The following is a 21037-nucleotide window of genomic DNA, read 5'->3' on the forward strand; positions in this document are numbered from 1 at the left end:
ACTCCTGGCTTCAACCAGTGAACGAGTGGAACCAATGTGAACCAGCAGATCAGAGGTCTCTCTCTCTGTCTCTCTGTCTCTCTTTGTGTATTTATGTACTCTGCCTTTCAAATAAATAAATAAATCTTAGAAAGAGTGGAGAAATGCAAAGTTATCTTTTTTTTTACTTTCTCTCCTGTCACTAAACTCACTGATTCTTCTTTTTCTTTTTTTAATTAATATTAAGGATTTTTTCTTGATCAGAGAATATGTCACTGGTTCGTTCAGATAAATATGGTCTAATTTGAAACTTATCACATGTTGAGGTTAAGGCATCCTCCCAGCCATTTACATTCATGCACATACCCCTTTGTAATATTTTGTTGCTGGCCCAGGTCCAAGTATCACCTGCTTCTAGAATGTTTGAGTTCTGTTACTGATTGTTTTTTGTTGTTGTTTGGTTGTTTTTTTTTTTTGCCACCTGCTCAATAGACAAGAGACACCTGTGTTATGTGGATATTATTTCAGGTTTCAATACTGACTGGTTCAGAGTGAGTCGGGAATGAAATAAAAATGCAGACACTATATTGCTCTGCATTAATTGTACCACATTAAATAATCCTTACACTTTTTCTCTGATATACTTATCAGGTTGTGTATAACATCTTAATTCTTCTTTTTCTCCTTCTATACCTCCAACTTTCTCTTGTGTTCTATATATATATATATATATATATATATATATATTAGCATAGATGTCAATGGATGCCTTTACTTTTTTTTTTTTTTTTGGACAGGCAGAGTGGATAGTGAGAGAGAGACAGAGAGAAAGGTCTTCCTTTTTGCCGTTGGTTCACCCTCCAATGGCCGCTGCGGCCGGCGCATCTCACTGATCTGAAGCCAGGAGCCAGGTGCTTCTCCTGGTCTCCCATGCGGGTGCAGGGCCCAAGCACTTGGGCCATCTTCCACTGCACTCCCGGGCCACAGCAGAGAGCTGGCCTGGAAGAGGGGCAACCGGGATAGAATCCAGCGCCCCGACCAGGACTAGAACCTGGTGTGCCGGCGCCGCAAGGCGGAAGATTAGCCTATTAAGCCATGGCGCCGGCCAACTTTATGTGTTTTAAAATTCAAATTATCTAGTACCTTTGTGGAATAGTGGATTAGGCTGCTGCCTAATGAGCAGCTGGTTTGAGTCTTGGCTGTTCCACTTCCAATCCAGTTCCCTGCTAATGTGCCTGGGAAAGCAACAGAAGATGGACCAAGTGCTTGGACCCCTTTCACCCATGTGGGAGACCTGAATTAAGAGCATGGCCCTTCCCTGGCTGTTGAGGTCATTTGAGGGTGAACCAGTGAAAGGAAGACCTCTCTCTGTCTCTATATATCTGTAACCCTGCCTTCAAATCAATCAGTGAACCTCTAAAACATATATGTGTGTATGTGTTTGTATGCACGTTTTGAATTTAAGAAAAGCATACTATAAATTGTAAGGCTTCTCTTGTCCGTAGGCTTCTCACTAGGCCCTGAATAGCATAGGCATTAAATTTCTTGGTTGAAAATTAAAGTTGACTAATTTTTATTTTTAATTTCTGTTTTTTAAATTGGCACAAAAACTTGGTACATATTTATAAGGTACCATATAATTTTTTGATGTATGTATAATTGTGTAAAGTTTAAATCAGGGTAATGATATCTATCTCCTCACATGTCTCATTTTTTTTGTGCTGAAAACATTTAAAATCCTTTCTACTAGCTTTTTTGAAATATCTAGTACATGATCATTATCTAAGTTTTATTGCACTCTACTGTGCAGTGGAACTCAGAACCAGAACTTATTTCTCCTTTCTTTTTTTTTTTTCTTTTTAATATTTATTTATTTGAGAGGTAGAGTTAGAGACAGAGAGAAAGGTCTTCCATCTACTGCTTCACTCCCCAAGTGGCTGCAATGGCCAAAGCTGGGCTGATGTGAAGCCAGAAGCCAGCAACCAGGAGCTTCTTCTGGGTCTCCCATGCTGGTTCAGGGGCCCAAGCACTTGGGTCATCTTCTGCTTTCCCAGGCCACAGCAGAGAGCTGGATCAGAAGAGGAGCAGCTAGGACATAAGCCAGCCCCCATTTAGTTCTCCTTTCTGGCCGTCGCCGTGGCTCAATAGGCTAATCCTCTACCTGCAGCGCCAGCACACCGGGTTCTAGTCCCAGTCGGGGCGCCAGATTCTGTTCCGGTTGCCCCTCTTCCAGGCCAGCTCTCTGCTGTGGCCAGGGAGTGCAGTGGAGGATGGCCCAAGTGCTTGGGCCCTGCACCCGCATGGGAGACCAGGAGAAGCTCCTGGCTTTGGATCAAGCGGGGTGCGCTGGCTGCAGCGCACCGGCCGCGGCAGCCATTGGAGGGTGAACCAAGGGCAAAGGAAGACCTTTCTCTCTGTCTCTCTCACTGTCCACTCTGCCTGTCCAAAAAAAAAAAAAAAAAAAAATTAGTTCTCCTTTCTAACAGACTTAGTACCGGTACACCAACCTTTCCTCATCCCTCCCTCCCCTCCATCCTGCTTACACTTCTCAGCCTCTGGTATCTGCTGTTACTCTCAATTTCTAGAACATCAATATCTTTAGATTCTGCATGTGAGTGAGATCCTGTGGCATTTCTCTTTCTGTGCCTGGTTTATTTCATTTAATATAATATCTTCCACTTCCATACATGTTATCACAAATAACAAGGTTTCATCCTTTTTATAATTCATCCTTTTTCATTATTCACTCTGTATATAAATCACATCTTTAACCCATTCATCTGTTAGTGGACTTTTAGGTTTATTCCATATCTTGGCTATTGTGAATAGTACTGCATTAAATGTGTCTTTTGATCTACCAATTTCATTTTCTTCTGCTATATACCCACAGTGAGGTTGCTAGATCATATAGTAGTTCCATTTTTAATTCTTTGAGGAACCTCATAATGTTTTCCTAAAAGCTGTACAATTACATTCCCACCAACAGTGTGTAATGATTCCCTTTTTGGGGCCGGTGTTGTGGCATAGCAGGTAAAGCACCGCCTGGAACGCTGGCATCCCACATGGTGCCGGTTTGTGTCCCATCTGCTCCACTTCTGATCCAGCTCCCTGCCAGTGGTCTGGGAAAGCAGCAGAGGATGGCCCAAGTCCTTGGTCCCCTGATACCCACCTGGGAGACCTGGAAGAAGCTCCTGGTTCCTAGCTTCAGCCTGGTCCAGCCCTGGCTGTAGGTAGCCATCTGGGGAGTGAATCAGTGGATGGGAAGAGCCCTCTCTCTGTGACTCTGCCTTTCAAATAAATAAGAATGATGGGAAAAAAGGATTCTCTCCTCTTCTCCACATCCTTGTCCTTGCTTTGTTGTCCTTTTGATAACAGCTATTCTGAAAGTTTACCCATAAAAGTTATGTGCACGGTTGTCTTTTGGTCAAAATACAGAAATTATCAACTAATAAGACAGAACTTTGAAAAATCAATTTTGGTATGTTATGGATGAATAAAACTACTAAATATTTGTCTAATATTTCATTATACTGCATGTTTTCCAGACATACAATAAATACTTAGAACGCTGCTATCCTTTTTATGCTGTTTACCAATAAATGTTAATCATAAAGTTAATTCTGCTACATTGCTATATGTCTAGAAAAGAGAGGGTTGGACTTTAGCCCCCTCTTAAGTTTTTTCCCATATAGAACTCTGTAGATCATTTTAGGCTGACTCTGCAGAAAAGAGGTAACTCCAGAAAAGACTTATCATGGTTATTAATACCTTGGTTCATTCAAAAGTGTTTGTTGGACGTGATTATATAATTAGAGTCATAGTTCTAAACCTTTCTGTGGTTAGCTTTTGTTCTTCCATGTTGCAGTAAGTGCCACATCTTTAAGCAGCTGACTTGCCATTATTGCCCTGGAACTCTTCTTAGTCTTTGTGTCTGTTCCACATCATATAATATAACCTACCCAGACAAGTTATATTTGATTCCCATCACTGTATGTTACTGTGTACTATATGTGGTTTGAAATTTAGCAGCATACCTAGTTAGAGCTTGTGCTAATTTTGGAGAAACTATATACATACCAGAGTCTTTTTTTAAAAATATTTTATTTATTTATTTGAGAGGTAGAGTTACAGACACAGAGAGGGAGAGACGTAGAGAAAGGTCTTCTACCTGCTGGTTTACTCCCCAGATAACTGCAACGGCTGGAGCTGAGCCGTTTTGAAGCCAGGAGTCAGGAGCTTCTAGGTCTCCCACGCAGGTACAGGAGCCCAAGCAGTTGGGCCATCTTCCACTGCCTTCCAGGCCATGAGCAGAGAGCTGTATTGGAAAAGGAGCAGCTGGGACATGAACTGGTGCCCATATGGGATGCCAGAGCCACAGGTGAAGGCTTAGCCTACTACTACTCCACAGCACCGACCGCCATACCAGAATCTTAACATGAAGAGACATGTTAAAAAAATACTGTACAATGAAAAAACTGTAAATAGGCAGAATTAATCTTGAAATTTTATCAATTTACAATTAAAATACAATCATGTTAGAATTGTCATGTTAGAACTGTATGCACAGTACTGGCATTGTGGCATAACAGGTTTGAGTCCTGGCTGCTCCACTTCCAATCCAGGTCCCTGCTAATGTCCTGGGAAAAGCAGTGGAAGATGGCACAAGTATTTGGGCCCCTGCCATCCATGTGGGAGAACCAAAAAAAGCACCTGGCTTCAGCCTGGTCTAGTACTGGCCATTGCAGCCATTTGGGAAGTAAACCAGTAAATGGAAAATCTCTATCTATCAATAAATCAATCTCTCTCTATCTCTATCTCAGTCTCTATTTCTGTCTCTTCCTCTAAGTTTTTCATACAAATAAATAAATCTTTTTAAGAAAGTGTTGTATGCACTCTTAATAAGACCATCCTTGGCCGGCGCCGCAGCTCACTAGGCTAATCCTCCGCCTAGTGGCGCCGGCACACCGGGTTCTAGTCCAAGTCGGGGCACCGATCCTGTCCTGGTTGCCCCTCTTCCAGGCCAGCTCTCTGCTGTGGCCCGGGAGTGCAGTGGAGGGTGGCCCAAGTGCTTGGGCCCTGCACCCCATGGGAGACCAGGAGAAGCACCTGGCTCCTGCGTTCGGATCAGCGCGGTGCGCCAGCCGCAGCGCGCCGGCCGCGGCGGCCATTGGAGGGTGAACCAACGGCAAAGGAAGACCTTTCTCTCTGTCTCTCTCTCTGTCCACTCTGCCTGTCCAAAAAAAAAAAAAAAAAAAAAGACCATCCTGATCCTGCCTGATTTCTGTTTACTGTTAGTAGAGTACTGATCTTTGGGGAGTGTCAGATGCTCATCAAGGAAACACTTTGCACATTAATTTTAAACACCAGATGCAGATGCTTTTGACTAGATGTGCATTCAACAAGGTATTATTGGAAATTGAAACAGGAAAGTCAAAATTTTTCTTGGGGATGTTTATTAAGTACATCGTAGGTGAAATCACTGGCACTATTTAAATATTTCTTTGTTCTGTGAGTAGGATTGAGTTCACATTAGTTCAGCTGAGCGCATGACAGCATTTCCACTGAGATGCACTATACAAATAAGTAGATGAAATTCTTTCTCCTTGAGAAGCTTGCAGTCTAATTAAGAAGTCAAGCCATAAAACCTGCATGTGTGAAGGGACTAAAAGAACTTAAAGAACTGGGAAAGATAGGCCAACATATTCTAATTTTAAGTGTTCTGTACTTATAAATAACATGGTTGAAAGCCTCTTCCAGGATCTTTGAACTTTTTTAAAAGTGGGATTTCTTTTTAGTAGATTTAAAGTAATGTGAAGCTAAATCTCTAGTGCTACTGATTGTCACACCCAGTTGTACAGAATATCCTGGGAAAGATGACCTAAATTAATGGAGATCTATATTCTCAATAGGGCTAATACAGTGTTCACAAAAGCCTGTGGGTTTGTTTTGTTCTCTTGGTCTTATTATTGCTTCAGCTTCATAGGAGATTAGGTATATGAGAAGCATGCATTGTGAATCTCAGAATGGTTGTCAAGTGTGAATAATATTTCCAGCCGAAATAAGAGCTATTTGAATTCATAAGGAAGAGTTATAATAACTGTATAGGTCAAACCAACTGGAACAGATAGGATAACTCCAAATATCAGCCTCATAGACAAAGCATCTTCAAAAAATTCATGGGAATGTGCGGTATCTTTTTTATTATTTGAGAGGTAGAAACAGCTACAGCTTCTGTCTGCTGGTTCACTCCCCAAATGCCACAATGGCCAGAGCTTAGCCACACTGAACCCAGGAGCCAGGAACCCAATGCAGATCTCCCATGAGGGTGGAAAGGGCACAACTACTTGAGCCATCACCCTCTGACTCTCAGGGTACACATTAGCAAACAGATGGAATTAGGACCAGAGCTGAGAAACCCAGTCGATCCTGTATGGGATGCAGGCATTTCAATCAACATCTTAACCCCATACATTATCTTTTAATTCCATTTTCCCTTGAGCTTTTTGAGTACCCTATAAAGTACAGAAATTTAAATATATAAAAAATACATAGGAATTATAAGTTCTTTGTGACTCTAATGTATGCCTGGCACTGTATTACCTATTTTAACGTAGCTTTTCCCCTTCATTCTCAGCAACAAGACAAAAGAGAGGCATTAGTATCCTCATATTACAAATAAGGAAACATTTCCATCAAGGAGGTGAATTAGCCAGCTCAGGCATGTGACGTGAGAATATAGCGTCTTGCTAACTGTAGCTTTTGTGTGCTGCCTGTGACAGCCTTGCAGTGGGCATGCCTTGCATCCTGCTGCTTTTTGCTCTCTCTATTCTTTATGCTGATAAGTATGACTATCAGTTTATCTTGTGAATTATTTAATATGTGCAATGTGTTACTGTAACTCATTTCAATATTTATTAACTCTATTCTGTAACTAAATGTATGAATAATATTACTTATAGATATGATTTGTTTGTGCTTGAAAAAGTTTCAGTAGAAAAATAGTTGATGTAACTTAATATTTGCTATCTATGTTAATGATCAGTTACATCAATGGTGAGTGAACTCCCTCCCCAGTAATTTTGTTATCGTCTTTAACTTTTCTCAAAAGTCATTCCTCAACCTTGCCAATTTTAATTCTCTAGTCCTTAAGAGGAAATTTAAGCCCTCCCCTATCAATTTTTTTTTTTTTGACAGGCAGAGTGGACAGAGAGAGTGACAGAGAGAAAGGTCTTCCTTTGCCCTTGGTTCACCCTCCAATGGCCGCCAAGGCTGGCGCTTTGCGGCTGGTGCACCATGCTGATCCGAAGGCAGGAGCCAGGTGCTTCTCCTGGTCTCCCATGGGGTGCAGGGCCCAAGCACTTGGGCCATCCTCCACTGCACTCCCGGGCCACAGCAGAGAGCTGACCTGGAAGAGGGGCAACCGGGACAGAATCCGGCACCCTGACCTGAACTAGAACCCGGTGTGCCGGCGCCACTAGGCGGAGGATTAGCCTGTTGAGCCACAGCACCAGCCCCCTCCCCTATCAATTTTAAACTATGTAGGTTCATCAGAGTAAAGAACTACTAAGTATTTTTTTCACTGGTTTCAAATAATACACTTATTCTTTCTGATTCCCCTAAGTTTATCAGCTCTAACACTACATATTGTGATGGTGATATTAGATTCAGTTAAAATGGCATTATGCCTTTATATTTGTCTCTGTGGCAAAACATAATTTGCCAACATTTTCTTCCCTCTGTTACATAATCTGTGTAGGGTGACTTAAATTATCTCTGACATACAAAATAGAAACACAAATTATTCTGTAACATTCCTGCTTTTTGTTTTGGGAAGAAAATCAGGGTTGGCCAAAGACTTGCTTATTAAAATCACATGCAACAATGTTTTTGTGATGCAGCAGTTCAGGACTTACGTTTTATTTTGTGTTAGGAGATAAATGTCTTTTAATCAGTGCAGGTAATTCTTACTAACACAAAGACTTATTTTTCCACTTGGTGTAGCCATAGTACCACTTTACTATAGAACCTGCGCTTGAGATTGGTGTTAGAAATTCGTTTTCTGGGGCCGGCACTGTGGCACAGTAGGTTAATCCTCCTGCAGCGCCAGCATCCCATGTAGGCACCAGTTCTAGTCCTGGCTGCTCCTCTTCCGATCCAACTCTCTACTGTGGCCTAGGAGAGCAGTAGAAGATGGCCCAAGTCCTTGGGCCCCTGCACCCACACAGGAGGCCAGGAAGAGGCACCTGGCTATTGGCTTCAGATCGGTGCAGCTCCGGCCGTTGGAGCCAGTGGGGAGTGAACCAGAGGATGGAAGACCTCTCTCTCCGTCTCTCCCTCTCACTGTTTGTAACTCTGCCTCTCAAATAAATAAATAAAATCTTTAAAAAAAAAAAAAAAGAAAAGAAAAGAAATTCGTTTTCTTTCTTTCTTCTGTCTTCATTGCTTTTGTTGTGTTCACTCACAAACAACTCCCAATTTTATCCCTCCGCTGCCACTATCAAATTGTTCAGCCACCAGAAACAGTGGAACCAACTTCTCCCATCAATGTAAAACTCGTTACTCTACTGTCACTGACTCAGTGGTTCTCAACAGTTATTTTTGTCCCCAGGAAACATTTGACAAGGTCTAGAGACATTTTGGTCATTACAACTAAAGGAGGTGTGATATGATTTCTAGCAGGTACAGATTAGAGATGTTGCTAATCTTCTACAATATACAAGAACACCTTTGCTGTCCTTCAGCCAGTGTCAGTGTCATAGTTGAGGAACCTGGCACTAGCTCTAGCCTTTGTTCTGTATAAAGAGAGCAATAAAGGATCATCTTCCTAGTTTCTGCATCCATAGCTATAATTGAGATGTGAAGTGGTATGCACCACACATATAGGAGGCTACTCCGGTATCTCCCAAAACTGCTTCCCAAGGATATGTATTTGGCCACAGGCCTTCTTTAATATTTTCTTACCGTAGAACACTTGTTATCCTCCAAAAATCAAAAAACCTTGGAATCTGGGTCATTCTGTTCTAGACAGATGTATTGATTTTTTTACAGATTCAGCCTAAACATAATGCTACATATTTTGAGTTATAGAATCTACACTGTTCTGCTCTGTGCCAAGGTTTCATCCTCCCTCCCAACATCTTATTGAAATATCACATACAGAAAAGTGCACAAACTATACAGCTTAGTGGGTGATCATATCTACTCAGCACCCCAAGAAGGGCCTCAGTACATGTTGAGGATTCCCTATCTGAAATACTTAGGACCAGAAGCGTTAAAGATTTCAGAGGTGGGTTTAAAAACATTTCATAGACTTGACCAGTTGAGCATCCCTAGTCCAAAAATCTGAAATCTAAAATGCTTCAAATCTTTTGAGCATTAAGTCAGCATTCAAAAGTTTCAGGTTTTCGGATTAGGAATACTCAACCATAGTTAGTTTTCTAGGATTAGAGTAACAAAGAATCCCAGACTGGGTGACTTAAAACAACAGAAATTTCTTTAAAATTTTTTATTTATTTATTTGAGAGGCAGAGTTAGAGTCAGAGACAGAGAAACAGGTTTTCATCCACTGATTAACTCCGCAGATGGCCGCAATGGTCAGCGCTGAGCCAATCTAAAGCCAGGAGCCAGGAGCTTATTCCGGGTCTCCCACACGGGTGCAGGGGCCCAAGAATTTGGGCCATCTTCTACTGCTTCCCAGGCCACAGCAGAGAGCTGGATCAGAACAGGAACAGCCGGGACTAGAATCGGTGCCTATATGGGATGCCAGCGCTTCAGGCCAGGGCTTTTTAACATGCTACGCCACAGTGCTGGCTCCTAACAGAAATTTCTTATTTCACAATTTTGGAGGCTAGAAACCTGTAAGCCAGGAGCCAGCAGGGCCAACTTTCTGAAACGCATAGGCAAGTCCTTCCTTGCCCCTTGTTAGCCTCTGATGCTATGCCAGGGGTCTAGAGCGTGCATTGGCTGCTTGCTGCATCAGTGCAGGCCTCGGTCTTCATCACATGAAGCTTTCCCTGTCGCTGCTTTCAAAAGCCGTCTTCTAAGTGACCCATCGTATTGGATTCGGTCCATCCTACTCCGGTGTGATTTTATCTTAACTAACTACATCTGCAATGACTGCGTCCAATTACAGCCGCTTTCTGAGCTTCTGCGGGCAAGGATCTCAGCATATCTTTTTGGGAGAGCACTCGGTTCCATCCATAACACTTCCCATGATCTCCACCCCAGTCACTTTCCACAAATTTTTTTTATTTGAAAAGTGTTATCCCCTGAACTGGTGGTAGTGAGCAAGGAGACCATGAGGTACTTGCGGACAACCCTTCTGCCCTGCATGGGCTCACACATGTCATGTTGGCTTTTCCTGTCCTGCTCCTAAAACTGATGTTGATTCTTTTAATACTGGCTCTAAGTCCATGGACACAATGTTAACATACAAGTCCACTGAGCTGTTGTCCCAAGAAGTTTCTCCTGCAGGCCTCAGGCTTTTTTAGGGCTGTTACTCCTTCTGTGTTACTTCACACTAATTCTTTTTTTCCTTCAAGTAGTTGTTTCACAAAACCAGGATTACTGAAAGCAGTTAACATCTTCCTATTGCAGTCCTTGCATCATGGTATCAGAGACCTCTGGAGATCAAGTTTTTATTCCTTATCTGGTAGAATGATATTGTCTTAATCCATTTTGTTATTGCTCTAACAGAGTACCATTGATTGGGTAATTTATAAGAAACAGATTCGCTGAGTCATGATTCTGGAAGCTGGAAAGTCCAGGTTAAGGGGCCTTCTTACTGGCGATGGGCAGCAGGGCAAGGGAGAGCTAATCTCACCCCTTTTAAAACAACTCCCACAGTAACAGTGTTCATCCACTCTTGAGAGCAGAGTCCTAGTAGCCTAATCAGCTATCCTTGGGCCCCACCTCTCAGCACTTTGTTCTTGGTTCCAGCGTATGCTTCTTCAGGACAAGTATATTCTTAAAGTCTCTTCCTCTAAGGTGAACTGATAAGTGATTATATCTTCTTGAAGTTTTCGATTGTGTCAGAAACAGGTGACCACATGCATATATTTTTAAAAAGCATAAACTCAAAAATAAATATAAATGTTTAAAGAATATTCTGCCGGCGCCGTGGCTCAACAGGCTAATCCTCCGCCTGCAGCGCCAGCACACCGGGTTCTAGTCCCGGTTGGGGCGCCGGATTCTGTCCCGGTTGCCCCTCTTCCAGGCCAGCTCTCTGCTGTGGCCCGGGAGTGCAGTGGAGGATGGCCCAAGTGCTTGGGCCCTGCACCCACATGGGAGACCAGGAGAAGCACCTGGCTCCTGGCTTTGGATCAGCGCAGTGCGCCGGCCGCGGCGGCCATTGGAGGGTGAACCAACGGTAAAGGAAGACCTTTCTCTCTGTCTCTCTCTCTCTCTCACTGTCCACTCTGCCTGTCAAAAAAAAAAAAAAATCCAATAAAGAATATAATTTAAAAAGCATATAATTTTATAAGCAGGGGTCTTTGTTGTTTGTTTTCATGTTTTTGAAATCATGTCATTAAAGTTTCAAGTTTGTATTTGTTTCTAAATGGTTCCAAAAGCATCCCAGCTGGTTTGAATAAGGACAAAATAAAAACAAACCTCCCAAAAAGAAAATCCCCTTAGAAACTAGGGCCATCGTCCCTTCTAGGGGGAGGGTCTCCACCAGTGAGTAAACAGGGGCTCAGGAGGGTTTTCTGACTTTCCCAAGGTCACACTAGTCAGAGCCAGAACCAGCCAGCTCGTGAACAAAACTCAGAGCAAGAAGAAGATTGTTTTATTTTTATATTGTGTTGTTTTATATTCTAATCGTAGAAACATTGCCACTCCTTAGGTCAAATTGACTTGCTTTTGTATAGATGATGAATTTTGATATGAGAAGACAGGAATTCTCATTTGAAACACAGAAGAGCTACAAAGATTAAAGCTCACAAGAGCCTCATGTAATGCTGCCTGTCTACAAGTGATGTTCATATGTTCACTGGAATATGCAGTATGTAGGTAGTTAGAAAGCAATTGTAAGGCAATTTTTTTTTCTACAAGTTTCTTTGGTTTTTATTTTGTAAAGAGGGTAAGTCAGTAACTGATGTGTCAGATGGCTGCGTGGTGCCACAGTGAGTCCGAGAAAGGACCACGCTCTATGAATAACTCTGCTCAAAAGACTGATGAATGTGTAATAAGTTGTTTTTTCTCTCTCTTTGTAGCCAAGGACCCTTATCATCTATTAGAGCGGTAATCAAGAGATGTAAGTTTGTTTTCTCCTGTCTTCTTTTTCCTCTGTAATAGTTTCTAATAATGGTCTAGATTTCTAGCAAGTGATTGTGTTTGATGAATCTACAAAGACCCTAACAAGAGTAGCTTCTCCTAAGAAGTAATCAAGCATTTCAGACAAGCAGCCTTCATTTATTGATAAACCAGTTTCTCAGAATAATGCTTTTCTCTTTTTAAAAAAATATTTTTTAAGAAAGTTTTATGTACTTTTATTTGAAAGGCAGAACAATATAGAGAGAAACGGAGGGAGAGAGAGGGAGGAAGATAGAGAAGGACTGATCAATCTTCCATCCACTGGTCACTTCCCAAATGACCACAATAGCCAAGTCTGGTCTAGGCCAAACTCAGGAGCCAGCAGCTCCATCCTGGCCTCCCACATGGGTGGCAGGGGCCCAAGCACTTGGGCCATCTTCTGCTGCTTTCCCAGTTGCATTAGCAGGGACCTGGATTGGAAGCAGAGTAGCTAGGACTCAAACTGGCATTCCAGAGTGGGATCCTGGTGTGGCAAGCAGCAGCTCAACCTGTTGCACCACAATACTAGCCCCAATACTTCTCTCTTATACAACACAACCATTTAAAAAAAAAAAAAAAAAGAACTAGTGATCTCGTTTCTGTGGTCTCATATAGATTTTATGTAACCATTTTCTATAGTTAGAGATATGTGATGGATTTAAAAACTGTTAGACCTGTCCTTTTTGGTTCATTTGCTTTCCCAGGTTCTCTTCACAATATTTTTTTAACTGTGTAAATGCCTGTGAAGTTGGACTCCTGTTTATACATACAGCACAGAGTGCTACGGATAGAATTCCCTGGGAAATGGCATACTTATACTTTTGGGCTTCACCTCTTGGTTAAAGTTTTCAAAATTGCTCTTGGTGTAGGATTTTTTTTTTTTTTGTAGATTTGTTTATTTATTTGAAAGAGTTATGCAAAGAGAGAGAGAGAGAGATCTTCCATCCACTGATTCACTCCCCAATTGGCCACAATGGCTGGAGCTGTGCCTATCTGAAGCCAAGAGCCAGGAGCTTCTTCTGGGTCTCCCACATGGGTGCAGGAGCCCAAGGACTTGGGCCATCCTCCACTGCTTTCCCAGGCCATAGCAGAGAGCTGGATCGGAAGTGGAGCAGCCGGGTCTCAAACCGGTACCCATATGAGATGTTGGCACTGCAGGCAGCGGCTTTATCCACTATGCCACAGCGCCGGCCCCTTGGTGTAGGATTTTAACACTATTTTGGTAAAAGACTGTAAAGTTCCCTATTCCAAATAGAGCATAGGTTCTTTATTACAGAAAAAGATAGGGTTTTAGAGGTTTTTGCATCATTTGAGCTGAAATCAGCACCCTAAGGAGAAGGTGGACTATTTTTAGAAACATAGTTTATAACATTTAATATGAATTTGCGATATCCATGCATCATGAAGAACATGCATTTGAACCATTTTGGTGAAAATTCTATAAGGTAGCAATAGAAAAAAATGCCATGTTTCCCCCACTCCATTTATTTTCTTTGTTGGTGAATTATAAAGATGTGGAAATACCACCATGTATAGTGAAAGGAATTTAGATATAAAAATGAAAAAATTTTTAAAATGATAGTTTTATATGCCTTAGAACCCTTGGGGTGCCATAGGAGAATGGATGGGACAGGGAAAGAATTTAGGAAATTGAGGCCTAGAATTTAGGCAAGAATTTTTGGGCTAGAGATATAACTTGGCATGATCAAGTTATAAACAAAACCCTGGAGGAAGATAAACATTCAGGGAGGAAAATGCACAAGATAGGACATCACGGGACAGAATTTTGAGAAACTTTGATGTCTGGGGCCAAGCTCTGCTTCACGGGTCCTCCAAGTGATGATGCATGGCACACTACACGAAGTCCTGCCAAAGGGAAGGGCCTTCTCTCATTCAGTCCCCATCTGCTGCTCCAGACTTGTTCACTGGCTTCTTGCCTTACCTCTCCTTGGATCCCAGGACTTTGTCAGGAATCATAATCTGTACCTGACTTTCCATACATCCTGAGGGTGGAGCTTGCCTATCCCAGAGCCCACCTGCCATTGGCAGACTTAAGGAGAAGGCAGCTAAGGGAAAATGGGCAGAAAATTGCTGAAAAGAAATTTTAATAGAAAAACCAGGAGTCAGTTGTATGTTAAAAGTCAAAGAGTAGAAGGTTTTGAAAGGAATGGGTGAGGCCGGCGCTGCTGCTCACTAGGCTAATCCTCCGCCTTGCGGCGCCGGCACACCGGGTTCTAGTCCCGGTCGGGGCGCTGGATTCTGTCTTGGTTGCCCCTCTTCCAGGCCAGCTCTATGCTGTGGCCCGGGAGTGCAGTGGAGGATGGCCCAAGTACTTGGGCCCTGCACCCGCAAGGGAGACCAGGAGAAGCACCTGGCTCCTGGCTTCGGATCAGCACGGTGCGCCGGCCGCGGCAGCTATTGGAGGGTGAAACAATGGCAAAGGAAGACCTTTCTCTCTGTCTCTCTCTCTCTCTGTCCACTCTGCCTGTCAAAAAAAAAAAAAAAAAAAAGAAAGAAAGAAAGGAAGGAAGGAATGGGTGGGCACTGACACCGTGGCGCAGTGGGTTAACGCCCTGGCCTGAAGCATCGGCATCCCATATGGGCACCGATTCAAGACCCGGCTGCTCCACTTCCTATCCAGCTCTCTGCCATGACCTGGGAAAGCAGTGGAGGATGGCCCAAGTCCTTGGGCCTCTGCATCCACGTGGGAGACACCGTGGCGCAGTGGGTTAACACCCTGGCCTGAAGCATCAGCATCCCATATGGGCACCGATTCAAGACCCGGCTGCTCCACTTCCTATCCAGCTCTCTGCCATGACCTGGGAAAGCAGTGGAGGATGGCCCAAGTCCTTGGGCCTCTGCATCCACGTGGGAGACCAAGAAGAAGCTCCTGGCTCCTGGCTTTGGATTGGCACAGCTCCAGCCATTGTGGCCAATTGGGGAGTGAACCAGCAGGTGGAAAACCTCTCTCTCTCTACCTCTTCTCTCTGTGTAACTCTGACTTTCAAATAAATAAAGAAATCTTTTTTAAAAAATAAGTAAAATACATATTAAAAAAAAAAAAAAGAAGAAAGGAATGGGTGAACCACAAATAGAGTGGCTGAAAATCTGTCATTTCGCGACCCAGGTGTGACTCAGAAGACACCTTTGAAGAGAACAGTTTCAGTAGAACATTGAAGTTGGAGGTCAAACTTCACTTTGAACAATGAATGGAATACAGAATAAGTGCAAGTTGGGACTGATGGGGTAGAATATTCTTTAATGAACTTGGGTTTCAATCAAAGAGAGGGAGGGGCATAGTTTGAGGAGGCAGCAGGGTCAAGTGAAGAGATTTAAATATGTTCCTAGACTGTATAGCATGATAAAGCTTGAAGACATCCATAGGCAGTGGGGAATCACTGGAGAGATCAGAGTCTAGAGTGTGAGAGAAGAGAAAATTGATAAAATAGAGACCTAGCAGAAAGGGGTGGAGGGAGGTGAGCTGGGAGGAGAGGATACAGAGGGAAAATATTTGGTGGCAGTATGTGATGTTTTTATTTTTTAACCATCCCAGTTATTTTTAATTCTTGTGTGTCTATTGCTTTGTAAACGCTGAAAAAATATTGCTTTGTATTTATTTCTGATGTTAGGCAAGAAGTCCCAACAGATCCTCTTGTGATACTGTGCAAATACAGAATGAGTAATAATTGTAACATTACGTTTTCTTTTTACCTCCTGAAGAAAAGGTTGCAAATAATTTTCATTTTAGCAATCCTGTTCAAATGTGCACTCAACTGTCACAGACTCAGTCATCTAACTTAGCAAGGGAAAAGACTTTATCACATTTTTAAAGTGATATTTCCTAACTGATTGTATTCCAGATTCTGGCCTAAAAATTCTGGTGCCAGTCAAGCCATGAGGGTCCTTCCTTTTGCTTTCATTCTTGTGAGTGCTAGATATTTTTGGTAAAGTTTTTGATCTCTCCAAATTGGATATATCTGGAGTATTATGTTCTTCTTTTCATTACTTTTTTGGGAGAAAATTATTCTTTGAAACTCAGACTTAGATAATACAGATGACCTGCCACAAGTCAGGAACTGCTTCACACACGGATGGTGGGGAGACTGAACCTTTGAGCTTTCCATTCCAGAGGTGATCTTTTTATCATATCGAATATGTTTAGCTCATTCCATGTCCTAAATGAATACAGTGAGTTTTTTGTTACTGTGACTTTCATTCATAGCGTGGTTCTATAGCAAAGCTGTTTACAGTATAATAATTATTCAGTGAGTTTTTCTCATCATCATTTAATTAATGGCTTTTGAATTATTTGAAATCAGGAGTTGAATCTGGCTCTCCTGGTTCTACAAGGAGTTAAACTGCTTCAGGAAATAAATTACTCCCAGGTTTACCCCTAATAGGCTATGGAACCTGGTGTGATTCATTTAACCTCTATCTCAATCTCTTCCTCTTGTGTAGCATGAGTGGGACCATTACTGACAGTCTTTCCAGGCTAGAACTTGAGATGCTTCTTTGTTGGTGGTAATATAAATCCACATCTCACATCTCTTGTAAACAGCCTGATATGAGTATGTTTTTATTTATTTTTTTGAGAGACAGAGATCTCTTATCCACTGTTTACTCCTACCTACAACAGCTGATGTGAGCCAGGAGTGCAATCCAGGTCTCCCACATAGGTGGTACAACAGAAGTACTTGAACTATATGCATTAATAAGAAGCAGGAATGGAACCAGGACTCAAGCCCAAGCTGTCTGACCTGGGATGCTGGCATTCCAAATGGCTACTTAACCACTGTGATAAACACCCACCCCTGAATGTGTTTTATATTTAGAATTTAACCATTTGACCTAGAAAATCTGAAAACAGTTCTTTAAAATGATCAGATAGGGACCCAGATTGTAGCACAGCACAGCATGTTAAGCCACCTGTAACACCAGCATCCCATAGGGCACTAGTTCATGTTCCAGCTGCTCCACTTCTGATCCAGCTCCCTGCTAATGTGCCTGGGAAAGCAGCAGAAAATGGCTGCGGTGCTTGGGCTCCTGCCATCCTTGTGGGAGATCTGGATGAAGCTCCTGGCTTCAGCCTGGACCAGCTCTGTCCATTTGTGGCCCCTTGGGGAATGAACCAACGGATCGAAGATCTCTCTCTGTCTCTCCTCTAATTCTGCCTTTTAAATAAATAAATAGGTAGCCTTAAAAAAAAAAAAAAAAAAAGACCATGGGGATTTAAATGAAAGTGCTACCTTTAATCTGCACCATTAACCCAAAACACCTGAGAGAGTAGCTTGTGGCAGAGAGGTTAAAGGGAACATGTTGGTCTCCATGGGCATTAGTGGCAAATCTGATTCTCTTGACAATATCTTCATCAAGTCTGTCTACTCTTGGAAAATGAGAATGTGATGTTTAAGTAGATAATTGAAAAATTAGCAGGAAGAAGAAGACACTACATGAAAATCCAACATGAATATCTAAAGTACTTAAAGCTATTAAAGTTGCCTAATGCTGACAAAAAGTGTTAGCCATTCTCTATGGATCATGAGTGAAAAGAGGTTTCATGGGAATGAATGAATGTAGGAAAAAAAAAAAAAACGGAGGAGAGAGGGGAAGCAGTGATTCTCAAAGGATGTGGCGGAAGAGAGCTGCGTGACTGGGAGCCCTGTTTTACTGCCCGGGGTACCTGTTACTAATAACCTTTGGGGTGAAGAGACAGAATCAAGGTAAAAGCCACTGATTTAAAAGAATGTAGGCCAGCACCACGGCTCACTAGGCTAATTCTCTGCCTGCGGTGCCGGCACACCGGGTTCTAGTCCCGGTCGGGGCGCTGGATTCTGTCTTGGTTGCCCCTCTTCCAGTCCAGCTCTCTTCTGTGGCCCGGGAAGGCAGTGGAGGATGGCCCAAGTGCTTGGGCCCTGCACCCGCATGGGAGACCAGGAGGAAACTCCTGGCTCCTGGCTTTGGATCAATGCTGCGCGCCGGCCGTAGCGGCCATTTGGGGGGTGAACCAATGGCAAAGGAAGACCTTTCTCTCTGTCTCTCTCACTAACTCTGCCTGTCAAAAAAAGGAAAAAAAAAAGAAAAAAAGAATGTAAATCAAGTTCTGAGTTACCTTTTAAATGTTAATCATACTTCAAAATTGATCCCGATTGAAGTAGCAAATTAATTCTCCAAAGTGGATTTATGTTTTTGTTTTTGTTTTTTTGGGTTTTTTTGTACTGTTAAAAACTACAGGCATTGTTTTTCACTATAGTTATGTGTGTGGGTGTTCTGATCTGCACAGTCTTGGTAGCAACATATTTCTTTACTCTCTGAAACTGGTTCATTGACTTCTCTTTTCTTTCTAAGTGTGCAGAGTAAGGGAAAACTGGCATGGCAAGACAGGCTTCGTGCTGAATTCTTTTTAGTGCATATGCGACTTGGTTCACTCTTTTTTCCCCCTTTCCTCTTCTATAACCCCTTCTTTTTTTCCCTTAGCACTCATGAATAGTGCACAGCAAAAATGCCCCGTGGAAGAGGTATGTTTGAGACAATACCGTGAAATCTTTAAAAGCGCTGTCTGCAGATTCCAGCTTCGGTGGTGATACGATTACAGCACACTCGGGCAAGCCTCTGACCTGACAAAACCATTCTTACTAATCAGACACCTTGCACCGCTCTGCCTTCTCTGTCCTTTTTGATTCCAGTAGACAAAATGTATCTCAGCTTGGTTTAGCTCTTCATAAAAATGTAACAGTCAAACCAGTTGATGCTGGGAATATAAGGACATCTTCCGAGTCCAGATCCCGCGGTTTGGGGTTTGGCTGATAGATATTTGCTTTGCCAACCCAGCATAGGTTCGGCTGTCACAGTTCTAATCCCACCCTAAATGTCATTTCCACCTCCATCCTCCCTCTCCCAGCTTTGGCAGCTTCCTTTTAAGAGAGAAGAAGTTAATGGGAAGAAGAAAGAAAAGATCCGTGCTTCCAATCTTTTCAAATCAGAAGCATTGGAAAGATAATGAGCAGAACTGATTGAGATAATTTTATCTGAAACGATTTCCCTTGTGCACAAAATATACAGAATAGTGTCTAAAGTTCCCTCCCTCAAGTGTTCTTCATACTGTTCTCTTTGGAAATAGAGATAAGATTCCTATTACATAAAGATTGAAATCACGTGTGACACATTTCCAGGTTGGCTAAGACTTGATTTGCCTTGTAAAATAAAATTGGAAAAAAATGGAAGTCATTAAGTGTTTTCAGTTTGAGAATTGAGAGAAAAGTGTTTCATATACAATAATATGTACTTGTAAGCATGTTTATAAAAATGATTTGAATGCCTTTTATATTATTGTCATCTCTCATTAATAAAGCAAATGTTATAAAGTTCTAAAAAAGTTAGAAAATGAATGAAAACTTCTATTTTCTTATAATAGAGTATAAACAAATGTCACGAAAGTATAATCATGTAGATTAGAATATATATTTTAAGTTTTTTTTCTGCCCATTGAATTTCATGGCATCTTAATGCTCCTATCATGCAGTTTATATTTAATAGCTGTCTTCTTCTCTCTGTTCTTTACATTATTTTCATAATAACAGAATGTTCTTTGGGAAGCTTTTGAAATCTATATTTTCTTGTGATTCAAGTATATATTTTAAAATTAACTTTATGCCATATAAAAAGATCATGTTGATTTACTTTTTTGCTTAGGGGTGTTAAATTCATACATTTTTTATAATGTCAAGTGTAAGCTAACTTTTTACAGTTGTATGCGCTATAAAATTTTAAAGCTTTATTGCCAATTTTGTACTATATCAGTGTATTCTTTCTTTTTTAGCTTCTCGGACTTCTATTCAGAGTGAACTTCATCGAGACAGGAGGTATTGGTGTATATTTAATAGTGTGATTATTTTCTGCTAGCAGTGTAATTGAAATAAAAATGTGCCATCAGCTAGCAAGTTCACTATTTCTCATTCATTAGCAGTGTATTACTGTGTGTGCTGCACTAATTCATCTTCTAGATTAATCCCTAAGTTTGAAATACTATGATTTTGAATGAGAGAAGTATCATAGGCTTGAGAATATTATTCTGACCATAATTATTTGCTGAAGTCACTTAAAATGCTTTTTTAAAGACTTATTTAAAAGACAGAGTGACAGAGGGAGAGGGAGCGAGAGCGAGAGAGATCTTCATCTGCTGGTTCACTTCCCAAATACCCATAATAGCTAGGGCTGGGCTGGGTTAGAGCCAGGAGCCCGAAACTCCATCCAGGTCTCCCATTTAAGTGGAGCCCAAACACTTGGGCCATTGTCTACTGTCTTTCCAGGCACATTAGCAGGGAGCTGGATCAGAAGCTCAGATTGGCGCTCACATGGGAACCCAGTGTTGTGGGTGGTGTTGTAATCTGTTGGTCCACAATGCCAGCCCCTATTAAAATATGTTCATTAAGCAACCTGTGCATCCAGATTAAGAAAAGCGTGAAAGAGCAATACCTGAACCACTGCACCACTCAGTATTGAAGATTAGTGATCAAGTCAGACACAAAACTGACCAGGGACACTGAGTCACATAACAGGTTCTAAAAGTGAGCATACAGGGGCTGGCACTGTGGTGCAGTGGGTTAACACCCTGGCCTGAAGCACCGGCATCCCATATGGGTGCTGGTTCTAGTCCCAGCTGCTCCTCTTCCAATCCAGCTCTCTGTTATGGCCTGGGAAAGCAGTAGAAGATGGCCCAAGCACTTGGGCCCCTGCACCCATATGGGAGACCCAGAAGAAGCTCCTGGCT

At 42.1% G+C, this 21037-nt stretch overlaps 1 protein-coding gene across 1 annotated transcript in view; it reads left to right on the top strand.

The window, feature by feature from the left end:
* The window catches only part of SH3D19 (SH3 domain containing 19), a 189896-nt gene that overhangs the window by 112619 nt on the left and 56240 nt on the right, over positions 1–21037 (top strand). Inside the window, 2 exon segments of the mRNA XM_062199504.1 lie at positions 12192–12232; positions 20087–20129. Of these exon segments, the coding sequence (XP_062055488.1) occupies positions 12192–12232; positions 20087–20129 (84 nt within the window).

This window comes from Lepus europaeus, chromosome 8 (assembly GCF_033115175.1).
Source record: "Lepus europaeus isolate LE1 chromosome 8, mLepTim1.pri, whole genome shotgun sequence".
NCBI lineage: Eukaryota > Metazoa > Chordata > Mammalia > Lagomorpha > Leporidae > Lepus > Lepus europaeus.